Below are 15,458 nucleotides of genomic sequence, written 5' to 3'. Positions count from 1 at the left end.
GGGTTAAACATTATAAACTGAAGTAGTATACATTTGTTTTCACCACAATCATTCGGGTGGTGGGTGAGGAGATGAATACAAATATTACACAGCAAGTTGTTCTAATAATCAGAATTAATTGGTTGCTAGTTGAGAGTACAAAAGAGGTTTTATTTTGATAATACCATCTGAAATACTTCAGTAGACTTTCTAGAAAGTAAACTATTAGCTTTTCTTCTGAAACGCTTCTTTTATTTCTCAGATATTACAGAAGTCAGTTCAATTAAGTTAGTTAATACATTAAAAAATTAGTGTAAATGCTAGAATGTTCAGCTTCAGAGTGAAGGTTTTAAAATCCCTTGCTGTAACTTTCAGCTTTACTTCAGCAAAAGCAGTAGCTGCAAGTGTTCCCTCTTTTGTACAGGCTCCATTTTACAATATGAGGAATTTCTCACATACATCCATCTGACATCCATGTAGCTATGCACATGGAAAAGGCATGCTAGTCACCACCTCACATCCTTATAAAGAATTAAAATAGGGACCTCTCAAAGTATGCACAAGCTTGAGTGGAGCAGGTAACTTTTAAACTGTTCTAGTGGCAATTAATCCTCCCTCAGTGTTAATTTAACGGTGTATGCAGCCCATTCTGTAAATCACTCCTGTTAAAGTGACCTACATTACCTTGACCAGGGTGTAACACCGTTTTTATTGTCTGGCAGAAGTAGGCTAGGGCGGTGGCAGGTGATAATCTTGAGTCTGTCTCAACTACAACTAGAATAGCAAGACTTTAACTTCTAATATGCCAGCTATTCCCTTCACTTGTGGTACCTCGCCTTCTGCTCTGCGCAGATAGGAAACTAGCAAAATTTAGGCTTATTCTTTCTTAGAGGGGTTATGCATGTCTGCTGCAGAACAAAAATCACAGAATTACATGCAATGTATTAACTGAGAAGAATTATTTCTCGGTGTCTTTAACTGTAGCAGCCCTCAAATGTTCAGGAATGACAGGGATCAAGATGCAACATAGATGTGTACCATTTGAACAAAGCTGGCACAACAGGCATTGAAAGAAGTTGAATCCTTTATTAAAATAAAGACTTTGTACCTGAAATGTAATACTCATTCCCCCTCTATCTTCTGCAGTATGTTTTGATGGTTTGCCTTTGACTGATAAACACATTCTGCTTACCTTATTGATGTTATAGTGTGACTTCCAGTTACTACATAAATGAAGCCAGAAGCACATCACAGATACAAAGGTATTTTTGAAAACTGTTAATTCCACTTTTTCTTAAATACACCTGAGAAGGTAATTTCCATTGTCAAAGCAATAGAGATGCCCTATTAAGGGCAAATTTTAAAAACCTGTTTATTAAAATAGTTTTCATTTACAGCTGTAACCTGACACACCCGAATCTGAGATCTTTGTAGGGCTAGAACACTGATACTGCATTTTGATACATACAGAAGTATAAGCAGAAGCAAGACAGCGTAGCTTTACACAAGTTATCACTATTTGCTAATTCACAAGGATCATGACAAGGAAGGTTTTGCGCATGTATTAAATATTCACATTACAACCAAAGAAATATGACCAATACCCCATACCTGAGATACATTATACCAGTGGTAGCAGCTAGAACTGATTTATTTTCTTTAAATCTCCACAGACCTAAGTGTGATTTCTACATCTGGAAAAGCCTCAATGTAGGCAAGGTGTGCAGGCAACATAACTAACTTCGCAAAATCAGGCTTCGGCATGCTTAAAGAGTAGAAAAGTGCTATACACGTGCAAAGGTATAGCAATGAGCTCCTCAGCATTTCTGACATGAGTTTTTCCATTAACCTGTAATACTGTGTAATGGAAAAATGCTCTGGTGAGATTTTTCAATAGTTCTATTAAAAACATTTTGTAATTATATGAATTAATACATTTCTCACCAGATGTGGCATAGATTGCATTGATCCCTATAAAATTCAAAATTACTGCTCCCTTGGCTTATCTACAAAATACAAAGTGGAACAAATTAACTGTGACCTTCTCACTTAAAATTTAAACATATGTACAGGTTGGGGGGTTTTCTTGGGTTTTGATTTGTTAGGGGATTTTTTATTCCAGAAAAGAGTAATTACATTAAGCCTTCTATTACTCCACTTAAAATTACTTACACCTATCAAGTGTGGTTCAGCATCTTGGTGTGTAAAACAGGTCTTTTTAATTCCCTTTACAGACATAACTACTTCTTACGAACTGTTGAGGAAAAAGCTATATACTGCGAAAAGTGGTCATGTCCTTTGGCTCACTGCTTGGCACGCACCAATCATCCGCTTCGTGGTTTGCTTTATAGTGTTTCCAGGCCGCTTTGTTATATACAGGGAGTCTTTCAATTGAGTCTGTTGATAAGGCCTGTAAGAAGAGAAGACTGTAGCTGACAATTCTTTTTAATCAGTTATGGTAACAGAACAAAGATTTCCTTGTTAGTTAGCAATTAGATTAGTGTTGCTGATAAATTTAAAGTAGTACAGTGTTACATCATACCTTTATGTAAATAACTGCATCCGTACCATAGCCTTCTAAGGAATACAGTTTCAGGTCTCCTTGGAAGTACTGTGCATACAGACGTGATATGGGTAAGCCATAACCAAATCCAGCCTGATCCAGGAGAAAAAGTGTATTTTCGTTAATTGCATCAATCAGTGGTGTTTTCTGGTTTAATTTAATAGGTAAATAGACAAACTCAGCATGATGTCTGACAATGAGAGGCGTTCAAATATTAACTATTATGCCTCCCAGAACTACTATTATACAGCCCAGAAACAGAACTATGCATGGATGATAGTGATTATGAGAAAACTGTTATATTTCTTTGTCAGACAGGGCTGGTAGGTAACACTTCTTATATTATGGTAGCTTTTTGAGAAGAGATTATACCATTAGAGAAATCTGTACTGAGTCTGTCTTAATGCCTTATTGAGCCGCTAATCTTAAGAACACTAAGTAGTTACGTCGGATCCATTTCATCATCAGTATATATATAAAAAAGTTCCAAGAAGCAATGTCTATGAGTTTGTAGCATATATGAAAATTCTATCAAGCCCTGTCTGCAGTAGCAGGGCATAGCCCTGAAATGTTAAGTGTAATTTTTTTTAGTTTACAAAAGAGTGGAGGTAATCTCTCAATGAACATACACAACGCTTCTCTGTAAAGACCTAGTGAGTTGCACAGTCATCTAAATGTGGAACGCTATATATATTTAGAAAACACATTTTGAATGAAGCAATGTGAGAGAATAAATTTGGAAAAGCTGTTAAGAGCTTCTCACTGAGACCTACAGCTTTATTTCTTGTGCATCTATTAAGTTCACACAAGACCAAAGAAGATTGTTCGTATGCCCTGTAATAATCTGCCTACCTTCATCCTTGCTGGATGGGAGGATTGGGGAATACTACAACTCGATACGCAGTACAAATAAAACTAGGGTCTTGATCTGAAATCACTGATAATAACTTTTTCCTTTCATTCAGTGGCCAAAAGAATTTAATCCTGTCCTTACTGCACTGCATACAGCATAGTTAAGTGTTCTGCTTGAGGCAGCCGATCTGTATATTTGCAGAAAAACAGAATCTTGAACAAGTTTAAATAATTTTTAGTACTTTAGGATTTTATGCAATTTGTCAGTTGCTTTCAGAAAAATACTTGAATTAAGCTCTACTGTTGCAATGGTGATGATACTCATTGTATATATAAAATCAGTACTTCATAGCTTTGTCTAAATGGCTTCTCTTGTGACAATTTACCATATCTAAGATGACAAGGTATTTAAGGTTTGCATACCAAAGGTGTAGCTCGAGATGTCTCAACACGTGGACGTGGTGCTGTTGAATACATGTAGTTGAATAGTCTGTCAATTTTCCTCATAGGTACACCTCCACCACGATCACTCATCTGGATTAAGAAGGAATATGTAGCATTATGTCTCTGAATACATTTTTGTAAAAGACAGCTACTCTCTAACAATGATCCAGAGAAAGTTCAGGTAAAACATAATATAAATTGTCACTATTACATTATAGGTTTTCTTAAATTCTCAGCTACAGCAGTGACCAGAGATAGATGAATCCTTCCCTTTCATCCCTTATCCAAACAATTTAAATAAAATACTACCATAAGAAGCACTCATAATCTCTTGGAAACAGAAAAATTCTACTTAAATTGTGCATTGCTTTTATCTTGTTCATAACTCAATTTTGTCTGAAGTTAGAATCCATAGCTTTTAGCAAATACCAGGTTCTGTGTATTTTTATCTTTATTTCTCAGGAATACTGCCTGTTAAATACAGTCTATTAAAACCTATTACTGAAGGAGTAAGTCATAAGAGTTGTTTTGCTATGGTTTAGTTAGACCTATGAAAAAGCCCATGCTTACAGTTGGTACAGAAAAAGAAGAAATTACTCTGCAAACTGTACTTCAGGGAGGTTTGATTTGCATGGAATAGACAATGTTTATTTCCCTTTTTTCAGTTGTTTCATACCTGCATAGCTCTGTCATTGTCACATACAAAATGCTGATATCACAGTTCTAGAAAGATGCTACTTTTTAGAACAATACTATTTTTAGTCATGCTCGCTTGTAAACTAGTGAAGACAAAAGTATGACATAAGTATAGAATTCTGTTACAGAGCATTTAGTGTGACTGTGCAACCACTTAATGAATTTCCTACTCATGCAGTATGTGGAATTCCATAATGGTCTTGTTACTTACATACTACTACATCACACAGAATCTATTGTTGGAACCAGATCACCAGCTAAAGTTAATAATATGCTGTCTATGATGGAGAGTGGGGGAGGAGGAATAATCAAAATAACCTTCAAAATAATCAAAAATGTGGGTACCTTCACAGTTAAATCCTCATTTCCCAACGTGACGTGTACGTGAATTGGAGGATAAATGCATCGATCAGCGTTATGTTCCATGGTGGCTCTCATTGCATTCTGTAATTTTCAAGTATAACATAAATCCTGTTCTTACCAATTACATATTCTCTTCAAACATCAATTTAAGAAAGTTATTTTTGTCACGTGTTTCAGAATCGGGGCAAAAGCATGTGGTTTTACAATAGCTTTTTTGAAGTATTTCTTGCTTGTTCAGTATAGTATTTATGTAGTTTATTAGAATACACAGACTTTTTTTTTTTTTTTTAGAACATCTGAATATTTTAATGTACAGTTTTATTTGTCAATTATTTATAATGCATAGTATGTGTAATATGACACAAATATCAAGAAAAGTCTAGGACTGAACTGGTTGAGGAAAGCTCTACAGGACCTGTTACACATTATACCAGACTTGAAGATGTCCCACAAACTGGGTATCTTATTTTCACTTATTTTCAATACAGACATTAATTAATAAAACATCTTAAGACTTTTTGACAAAGCTGTCTACTCAGAAGACTCAGATGTATTCAATGGCTAGGCAAAGGAGATGTATCTTCCAAAGCTGTTCATTTTCTGTGCAGTTACTGTTTGTCTAAATAGTACAATTTAGGTATTCTCCTGCAGACAAATAGAGACAGCTTTGCAAAAACACACTGCTATCTAGAATTGGTTCAAAAAGCCAAACAAATGCAATCTCAGTAAACAAAGATGTATAAAAGAATCATGTAATGGTAAGTACACAGACCTTGAAAAGTTCAAAAACCATGTGATAGAGATGTGATGGCACATACACCACTTGCATGGGCTGTCCTGGTGATTTAACTGGAGGAAAGAGAGACTAAGTAATTAAATAGCAAACTAGGTATCTTTTACTCATTTCCACAGTAATCCAAAATGTGTATTTATATTGTTGATAGAATTTATCAGAGAAGGAAAATTTGAACAGAAATCTTTTAAGAAGTTGTATGTTAATCAGAAGTCATCCTCAAGATTTTCAAATGTGCTTGCTGCCGCAGAAACTAATCTTAAAACCCATCGTGGCATTACTGGTTTATTATTTATTATTTAATATTTGCTCTCAATAACCTGTGAGAATGTTATGATGAAGATAGAGTCAGGCTCTTCAAGTGCTGGGAGAACAAGAAACAGTGAATGACATAACAAAGGTTCAGACTGGATACAGAGAAACAACTTTTTCACCATGACAGTTAAGCATTGAACCAGGTTGCCCAGAGATGTTATACAGTCATCATCCTTGAAGGATTTGTAAGACCAAACTGGATAAAGCCCTGAGCAACCTGGTCTGACCTTATAGCTGCCCCTGTTTCCAGCAAGTCAGGCTAGAAATCTCCTGAGGTCCCTCTCAACCTGAATTATCTTATGATCTTACAAATGCACCAGATAATAATTACAGCACAGCCTATTCTTGGATTCATTTAGAAATGAACAAAAAACACATGCTGTCTAGAAAACTGGTATAGTTTTCAAAGTTGTTTTTAAAGAATAAATTCTAGAAAATACATCATGAGAATATGTTCCTTATATTGAAAATTAAGGAAAGGTTGCTCAGAAAATTCAGCTGGCTGTTCTTTCAGTTCAACAAATTAATTATTTCTCACCAGACTGTTAGTGACCAGTGCTTTATGAACATAAATGCTGAAGACTAGTTATGTCAAAAGATCTAGTACAGATTATGTACCCAGCAAAGATAAAGGGTAGGGGAAGTGGAGGATGGGAATCACACTTTAAAACATGTCTGGTTCTTATCCTCAAGTTAACTGCTTCCCTCCATGCCTCCACCCCCAAATCCCATGCCTAACTTTTAAATAATGGTCTCCACTCTCAGCTGTGGGCAAGGAATATGCATTTGGCCTGGATCAGATTTAACTTGCCTTTGCAATTCACTGAGCGAAAGGTCACTCCTTTTATAAATGCTGAACTGTTTGTTCTGGCTTCTGAAGCACCTACACCATTAAATGACCCCCTCAGTGCAGAGAATTAGCTAGTGTGACTGACAGTTTCCTACAAATGTTTTTAGCATCATGCCCCAAAGACAGAGAGGTAAACCCTTTAACCTAGATAAAAAATGACAAGTTTTGTACAGTAAGAAGAGAAAATCTGGGATGTGTACTCAAGGTCACGCTTCCTTTGCCTTTAGCTTCACAGGCCAAGTTACTGTGGTTGCAATCTGGCTTTCGCAATTATTTGTAGGAGCAATTTTGATTGCTTGTTTTTGTAGGTCTGGTTGAACTTGGAATTTAGTATCTTTAAAAGTACTCCAGTAATCAGTGTCAGAAAGGCTCTTCAGCATTCTGCAGGATTATGAGCGCAACAGCTGACCTCTAAGTTCATAGCAACACAGATGTAAGCTTTTTGCAAGTCAGCCAATGTCCAAATATTTTTTACTATGACTCAAGTATACTACATCTAATTACAACTACAGGAACATGATAGCTGAATAAGCAAGAGAAATTAGAATGGAATGTTTAGTATAAATCTTAAAAATTGTCACAAGAAATGTAAAGTGTGAGATACAATAGACAAGTGTAGGGTAAAGACATGCAAGAAACATTAGGGAGGGAAGCAGGCTGCTAAAATCTGTTACATCAACAGCTGTAGCATGAAAAATCTTTCTACTGATTTCAGTTTTCCAATTAAAGGGAGAAATAGGGAAAGTCTTCTGTCAGATTTAAAAAATAGAAACCAATCAACTTATTTATGACAGCAGGTATAGAGAACACATTAACTACATGAAAAGTGTAAGGAGAACATTTCAGCTACTTTAGAAGAAGCCATAACTATGTTCAAGAGAGTGCCTCATCCCATATCCACTTACCATTCAACTCTTCAAGGATGAGTTCTGGAGAGCTCATGTAATATAAATCACAAAGTATTTTGGCACTTTCATAGCCATCTATAATAAAAACACAGAAAGTTACATTTCCCCCTCCTTTACAGTTTTCTCCCTTATAGTTTGCTAAAAAGAAAACCAAGAATTTAAAATACTTGGCGCTGTCAGGAACATTTTGTACTTTCTCACAAAAACTGAGCTTATAGGGAAAAGTGACAAAACTGCTTCAGGCAGGCAAGAACTAGACAGTATACAAATATCAAGATGTATACAAATATATATCAAGACTATAAATATATATTATATATAAATATAAATATAATAATTAATAATATAATAATATAGTAATATAGTAATAATATAATAATAAATAATAATATGAATATATTATAAATATAATATAAATATAATATAATATATAAATATCAAGATGTGTATTGGCTCTCTCTACAGACATCTGTGTAAGTTTTCAGGATTCTTGTTCCTATCTGCTGACTTTACCTCTAATAACTTCAACAACATTGCAGCTAGGATCAATGCTTCCAATGTGTTTTGGATGAGCTGGATTATTTTTCCCACCAAACAATAATGCTGCCAAAAAAAAAAAAAAAGAAAATATTATTTAATACCCAATATAATTTTATAATTTTCATTTGTCTTCTGGTTTTCTAAATATAAATGTATAGGCAATCTGTAATTCCAGTCTTCACCATACTTGAAAGCCTGCTATTACTCAGTATTTTAAGAACTGTATTAAGAATGAGTTTATAAATAATGAGGCAAATAGCATACTTCTAAGAAGCACTTAAGTACATATTAAGCACTTAAAAATTAAAGGAAAATATACTGACATAGCACAGGTTTCATTTCCCATCCTTGCTACAATGGCACTTACAGTGTTGATTAAGGAGCATTCTAATTGAAATGCGACTCATGTAGAAACGGTCTAAAAAATACTGCACATTCTGTGAGGTCACTGGATCGATGCCAAAACTTTCCTTGTACTCTATCGCTCCTTGAGCCATCGTAGGAATTACATCATTGTGCCGATTCCGGATTTTTATCACTGTATCTGTAAAACTAAAATGAATACACTGTTAGTATTTCACTTTCAACTGAATTTAATACTCTGGCAAACAGTATCTGCCTACAAAAAGAAGACTGATACTTAGGAATTATCACAGGTCTGCCTACAGAGTATGAATACAGGTCAGTCTTTACAGCGTATTTCAAGCAACTAGCATTGAAACAATCAGTACTCAACCATTACTGATTATTTATAAAATTATTATTTATTTATTATCTTGGTTACTGCCAGAAAAAGAGAAAACTGTGCCAACCATTTTCATGCAGATCATCCCATGCCTGTCAAATGACAGTTAGGGTCAGCCAGGGATGAACAAACCTACTCTACAGGTGAAAAGTGCCATAAATCAGTTCCACCACTGCAAGTAAGGAACTGGTAAACATTTGGTCAAGTTTAACATATTCATAGCTTCTTTAGTGTACCAAAAAAAGCCCTGGCCAGACTGACAGGGCATAGAAGTGCTTTGTTTCATACTTTAATGCATCCTCATTTTGGGAACAGGTGGTGACCTTTCTGCAGTTCTTTAAGATGGGAGATAGCTGAGATTTCTCTTAAGCTATTGTTTTCTTGCCAGTTCTTCTACATAACATTAACATCATAATGTGACAGCAAATCCTTACCTATGAACAGCCTCCAAATCTTCTGAGCTTTTGTCCTTAAAGTCAAGGATCTCCTGGAGACTTTGGACATACCTTTAAATGAAAGAAAACGTGACAAAGACCAATTCTAATATGCCTCCCCAGATCCCTTGGGTTAGTAATTTATGCTCTTCCAAAGTTGCTTGTTTACAAATCATTGTATTTGGTGTATCCTGTTGACCTATCCCCTGAGAATTCTGTTAGATCCCTTTTGAATCTATTCATGTTTTCTTCCAAAGTTCCAGAGCAATGAATTCAACAATTTAATCAGAAGGCATAAGAGATCTTCCTTGTGTTTTAAACCCAGTAGGTGATCACTTATTTGCAGCCCCAGCAAGCCCCCTGTTATTAGAAAATCTTCCGAGCTTGTTTATGATTTAAGTATTTCTGCCATCTCCTTCCTTAGATGTGTATTTTCCAAGCTGAAGAATTCTATTTGGTTTCTCCTCACGTAGAAATTGTTCCAACCCTCTGATTATGCCTCTTGGTCTTTTCTGTTCAGGACAGAGCAACTAAAACTGCATGTAATTCAGAGGAATAATGGGCTAACACAGTGGTACAATTATATTCCTCCCTATTTTTTACTTAGCTCCTAACACTATTTGCCTTCTTGCCCATCAACTGACACATTCAGAAAAATATCGCCAGTAGCACCAAAATGTCTTTTTCCATTGTAAGCAAGCAAACATACAGGGAGAGGACGTTCCTCTCTGTGCTCCATTTTGCATTTGTCCATGTGGAATTCATTTCCCATTTAATCAATGTCATTTAGGATCATAAGAATTTAAGCATTCATGTTTCATTAAGAGCCTCCATCTTCATTGATAGCTCTTTTTATATTCAGTAATCTAATCAATCCCACTATTCACTGGCAGATTTTCTGTTCTCTTAACTTTAAAAGTCTTTCCAAATAGGCCTGTGCCTTTAGCGGTTGCCAAGAAGTCTCTTTGTTTTCCTTTCATCTTACAGAAGTTTATGCTTACGTACAAGTTCCTTACCTCAAAGCAAATTTTACTTTTCAAAGGATGTGTTTTTTATTTTAATAGCCTCTTATTCCTTCTGTTGTTTTACATAGTTTGGCTTTGGGAGCTTCGCATTGCTCTTTCTTTGTATTTGCTGCACCTTTACTCTCAAATTGCAACAACCTGTCCTTTAAATGGTTACTACTACCTTCTGCAAGCATTTTGTGCTTTAGACTGCTTCTGTTGGTTTCTTCAACTAGCTTCTACAATTTAGGTAAGTTCCCTATTAAACATTGTTCTGGTGAATTTTTGTTTTTTTACTGAATTCTCATACATGACTCTCTGCACTACTTGATTTTTAATTCCCTTGTGGATTCTCTAGTTGCTCCTAGGGTTTTTTCCTAGTCTGTAAATTTAGTTCCTGATTTATGTCACATTGGGGTATTTACTCAGTCTAAATAAGTGATATTCATGTAACAAGTATGTGAAATGTTCTTTCTCTAGAAGAGAACAAGTTCCTCCAACATGTGCATACACATAAGATCACCCTTGAAGGTATGCTCTTCTTACCAGCTCTGTACCAGCTGAACTGAAGGTGTTCTCAGGAGGTTGTCCGGAAGCAGGCTTATTTCCTTCATTATGTTTGCCAGTCTCACAGGCAACTCTTGTCGCAGAAACATAAATGAAGTCTTTTCACAAGCATTTTCAGATCCTAAGACCAAAATAAATATATGACAACATCAGAATAAAGTCAGGTTTAGTGGGAGGTGTCCCTGCCCATGGCAGGGGTTGGAACTAGATGATCTTAAGGTCCTTTCCACCCCTAACTATTCTATGATTCTAAGTACATATGGTAGAGAACTACACAAACTCTTACTTTCTTGCATAAGAGGTCTGTGGTTTGGTTTTAAAGTTGACTCGGCCAGCCTGGTAAGCCAGTATTTCTTTCACAGCAGCAGCCTATTTATATTTCAAAATGTAAATTCATATTGAAACCTACCAGCCCTGTTGTGGTAACAATATATAAATGGAAACTAGTGCAACAGTTGCAGATCTATACTATTCAACTTAAAATACCGCTTTATTCATGTAAAGAGTTCATTTTATTTGCAGCAAACATTGACTGTAACAGTATGTCATTCTGAGCATGTCAGAGAGGTACATGAAACCAGCACAGGAAACTATGTGGGAACGATGCTTGAGAAAGTATGGTCCGTACACCCTTCTCGATCACTGATCTTAACTGAATTACCATAACTCATACTGGAACACTTACAGACAATAAATTCTGTAATGTTTATCTCCTTTTCAGCTAGATCTGTTGTAGTTTAAATTCAGTCTTACAGGAACAGAAGACAGATGAATGAATTCAAATGAATATTGAGAGAAATTAATTAACAACTACAGTGCTTAGTCATTATGACAGATCTCCCATATATTTACTTCATAATTTTTTTACATTTTAAAAAACTAAAAGCTAAATTACTGCATCTGTTGACCACTCACCTATCCTTTTGTAAGGATAGGTATGATCTGTGTGGGTGGCAGTTAAACGGGGATGGCAAGTAAATGTGGTTACTAAGATCAAGACTTAAATTTACTCCCACAACGCTTGTTTTAATAGGTGGGAAAGGAGGCTGCTGAGTGAGAAAGAGACTAAGAAATGCTGTACTTTATTCTCAGCCAGACTTCTTTCTAGACTTCATCATGTAAACAGCATCTGAACTTACTAACCTGTTCATCTGCTGCAAAGAAGTACATACCTCAGGCTTGGTGTTTCACAACAGGTAACTCCTAAAAACTAACTCTGGTGTTTCTGCTCAGTTCACTTATTCCATTTGGCAAGGGGGATTTTGAGAAGAAGATTAAAGGAAGGAACATTGAAAAGAGGAAGCTGGAGTGTCATAAACGTAAAAATCTTCACCAAATTGAAATGGAGAAGTTTAGTTTAATGCATGCAGACTCATATGTTACAAACTACACTGATGAGAGAATGTTGGTTAACTTAAAAAAGTGAATAGCTGACAAGAAATTCCTCACCAGTGACACCAAGATTATGCATTGCCTACATATGACCTCTGCCCAGAAACTTTTCATACTTCTCCCTAGTCAGACTGCATTTCAGGAATGACTCTTCCTGGCCTGCCTCTTTTCTCAAGTAAAATTTCAAGCACAAGTCAGATTGAAGGTACTAGAATGTAAAGATCATCTTCAAATGCCTCATATACTCAGCAAATGATATTCCACAAATTAGTTTCCTATCTGGAGGCTGTATCTTTGCAATCTGGGGTCATATATGGAAGACAGCTTAGGGTATGCAAGACTTCAGTGAATGGGCAAATGACTGCTTCTATGTGCAGCTACAGTCTGTCTGTATCCATCAAGGAATGGATGAGACTCCTACAGAAAATACTGTGCACCTATAACCCAAGATATGACTGACATGTATGATCCAGACCTAAATTTGCTTATGGAATATCTCATTTGCTGGATCAAAACCTAGAGGAACTAGAAGCAGACTTTTCTTTTTTTAGCATTACCAGATTTTATGATTTCCTCTTTGACTGCTCTCACTCTAGTGAAAGGAGCCAAAAATATCTCAGATGGAAACACTATCAGATTATAATGGCTACAGAATGTCTTAGATACTGTCTAAAGTCTTGCATTCTCCTAATTTTTTGCCTTTATTAATTTTTACTGTTATTAAAAGCAAAAGAGGGAAGAAAATTTCAAGATTGTATTTACCTTATGTTCAGGGATTCACAGAAAAAATGTAGCCTAACTTCTGATATGGGGAAATACTGTGGCTTGAAAATAACACCTGTGTTCATAGAATCATAGAACAGTTAGGGTTGGAAAGGACCTTAAGATCATCTAGTTCCAACCCCCCTGCCATGGGCAGGGACACCTCACACTAAACCATGCCACCCAAGGCCTCATCCAACCTGGCCTTGAACACCGCCAAGGATGGAGCATTCACAACCTCCCTGGGCAACCCATTCCAGTGCCTCACCACCCTCTCAGTAAAGAATTTCTTCCTTATATCCAGTCTAAACTTCTCCTGTTTAAGTCTGAACCCGTTACCCCTTGTCCTGTCACTACAGTCCCTGATGAAGAGTCCCTCCCCAGCATCCTTGTAGGCCCCCTTCAGATACTGGAAGGCTGCTATGAGGTCTCCACGCAGCCTTCTCTTCTCCAGGCTGAACAGCCCCAACTTTCTCAGCCTGTCTCCATACGGGAGGTGCTCCAGTCCCCTGATCATCCTCGTGGCCCTCCTCTGGACTTGTTCCAACAGTTCCATGTCCTTTAAGGTAAGGTTAAGGTAAGCATTATTTTATTGGTATTTTAGTGGTAAAATAATGCAGGTCAAGGTGAACTCTTAATTGCACGATTCTTCTTCACTTAAAGAGTATGGTAGCAACAGAATATATGGTGGGGTTTCTGTACAAATCTGTACAAATCTGGAGTTTTAAATACTGGACACATTTTACTGCAGTGTATGAAACACGGAATAGATGGATGAAATTACTGTGGATAGTTAAGAGCAACTTTTCTTTGTAAGTCTTCCTACTTATACAAAGTTTGGGGTTCTAGGATTAGTTCTCAGCTATGTTTTACTTACAAAAATGTAAAAAGCAATACAACTATTAACTAATTAAATATTTATATACAACATTTATGTAAACATATATGCACATGAGAGTGCCTTGGGTACAGAAACAGAATGTATTACAGGATGGCTCCATCCAGAGGCTTTGAAAAAGTGTCTTGGTGGGACTTAAAAGACCCTTCTCTCTGTAGTCTGCTCTGAAGCAGAACAATTCTGGTGACCCTCTTTGTTTCCAAGCCATCAGTCAAACCTGGGAGCATTACAAGTGGTTTTAATGGGGAGTGTAAGAGTATCCTGTTATTGATGTACTCATTTTTGAGGCTAGATTCCCAGTCCTCCAGCATGGGTACTTCTCTCACACATCTTCTACAACGATAACCTTTGGGTAGGGTGTTTTTGTAGGGCACAGGCATGTGACTGGGGTCATGACTGTTTCAGCTCCCGGGCACCAGCCAAGGTCAATGTTGTTGTGCCTGGTACACCTCACAAGGCTGCACGTTGCTAGCGTGCAAAAAGCTTAACGCATCATAGAATCATAGACTGATTTGTGTTGGAAGGGACCTTAAAGCTCATCCAGTTCCAACCCTCTGCCACGGGCAGGGACACCTTCCACCAGACCAGGTTGCTCCAAGCCCCTGTGTCCAACCTGGCCTTGAACACTGCCAGGGATGGGGCAGCCACAGCTTCTCCGGGCACCCTGTGCCAGGGCCTCACCACCCTCACAGTGAACAATTTCTTCCTAATGCCTAGTCTAAATCCCCCCTCTCCGAGTTGCGCTCCAACAGCACCAATGCTCGGAGCTGCCCCCGCCCTCTCCCCAGCGCCGCAGGTCTTGCGATGCCAAACATGGAGTGTTCAGCTGAATCTCAACCTTGCCCCGGTCCCAGCCCCTGGGTAAGGAAGCAGCTGAGCTCCCTTCGCCCGGAAGAAAACAGAGCCCTCTCCTGCCCAAAAGGACCGCACGAAGCAGCTGCAGGCACAGCACGAGCGCGGCGGAATAGCGCGGGGGGAGGGGAGCCCGGGCCGCCAGACAACACAACACACACACACACCCCGCTCCTCAGAAGCACCTGCGGGCGGGCGGTGTTTCGGCCCAGTGCGGAGCGGAGCTCGGCCCGGTGTGGACTCACCGAAGTCAAGGAACTGCTTCATGGAGAGCGGCGACGGCGAAAAGCGTGAGTAGAAGTCCACCTGCTGCGGTATGCTGCCCGAGGAGGCGCCGCGCAGCAAGGCGCGCAGCAGCCTCATGGCGTGGTCTCGTCTCACCTCAGCCTGGCCTGGCCGCCATTTCCCGCCACGCCAGCTCCCCCGGCCCCTGCCCAGGCCGCGGCCTCCTCTGCCGCGCGACCGGGAGGAGGTGCCCGAAGCCGTGGGTGTCTCCTCACG

The 15,458-nt window shown here is 38.1% G+C and overlaps 1 protein-coding gene across 2 annotated transcripts; it reads right to left on the bottom strand.

Annotated features, from left to right (window-relative positions):
- Nucleotides 1-1,045: 1,045 nt before the first annotated feature.
- Nucleotides 1,046-15,453, bottom strand: PDK1 (pyruvate dehydrogenase kinase 1). 2 transcript variants are annotated; one of them, XM_080620537.1, is made up of 11 exons: nucleotides 15,143-15,453; nucleotides 11,033-11,174; nucleotides 9,483-9,554; nucleotides 8,671-8,855; nucleotides 8,277-8,366; nucleotides 7,761-7,838; nucleotides 5,670-5,746; nucleotides 4,880-4,978; nucleotides 3,818-3,928; nucleotides 2,522-2,635; nucleotides 1,046-2,389 (listed from the first exon to the last, which is right to left on the bottom strand). In XM_080620537.1, the coding sequence occupies exons 1-11, from the start codon at nucleotides 15,318-15,320 to the stop codon at nucleotides 2,249-2,251; spliced, it is 1,287 nt and encodes a 428-aa protein (XP_080476663.1). In that variant the 5' UTR covers nucleotides 15,321-15,453; the 3' UTR covers nucleotides 1,046-2,248. The 2 variants fall into 2 exon arrangements, with proteins under 2 accessions (XP_080476663.1, XP_080476664.1); XM_080620538.1 differs by having other exon boundaries at nucleotides 15,203-15,453.
- Between the last annotated feature and the right edge of the window lie 5 nt (nucleotides 15,454-15,458).

Source organism: Psittacula echo, assembly GCF_963264785.1.
Source record: "Psittacula echo genome assembly, chromosome: 6".
NCBI classification, from domain to species: Eukaryota; Metazoa; Chordata; class Aves; order Psittaciformes; family Psittacidae; genus Psittacula; species Psittacula echo.
The sequence above is the reverse complement of the archived record's forward strand: the minus strand, read 5'-3'. Positions and strand labels throughout refer to the sequence as shown.

Bases quoted from the DNA above. Each gene is read 5' to 3' on its own strand.
- PDK1 (XM_080620537.1), bottom strand. From the start codon at position 15,320: ATGAGGCTGCTGCGCGCCTTGCTGCGCGGCGCCTCCTCGGGCAGCATA. The intron at 11,175-15,142 runs GTGCTTCTGAGG...TTTTGGTCTTAG, and splicing joins GAAACACCGCCCGCCCGCAG to GATCTGAAAATGCTTGTGAA. The intron at 8,367-8,670 runs GTAAGTGCCATT...TTTTTTTGGCAG, and splicing joins AATGCTCCTTAATCAACACT to CATTATTGTTTGGTGGGAAA.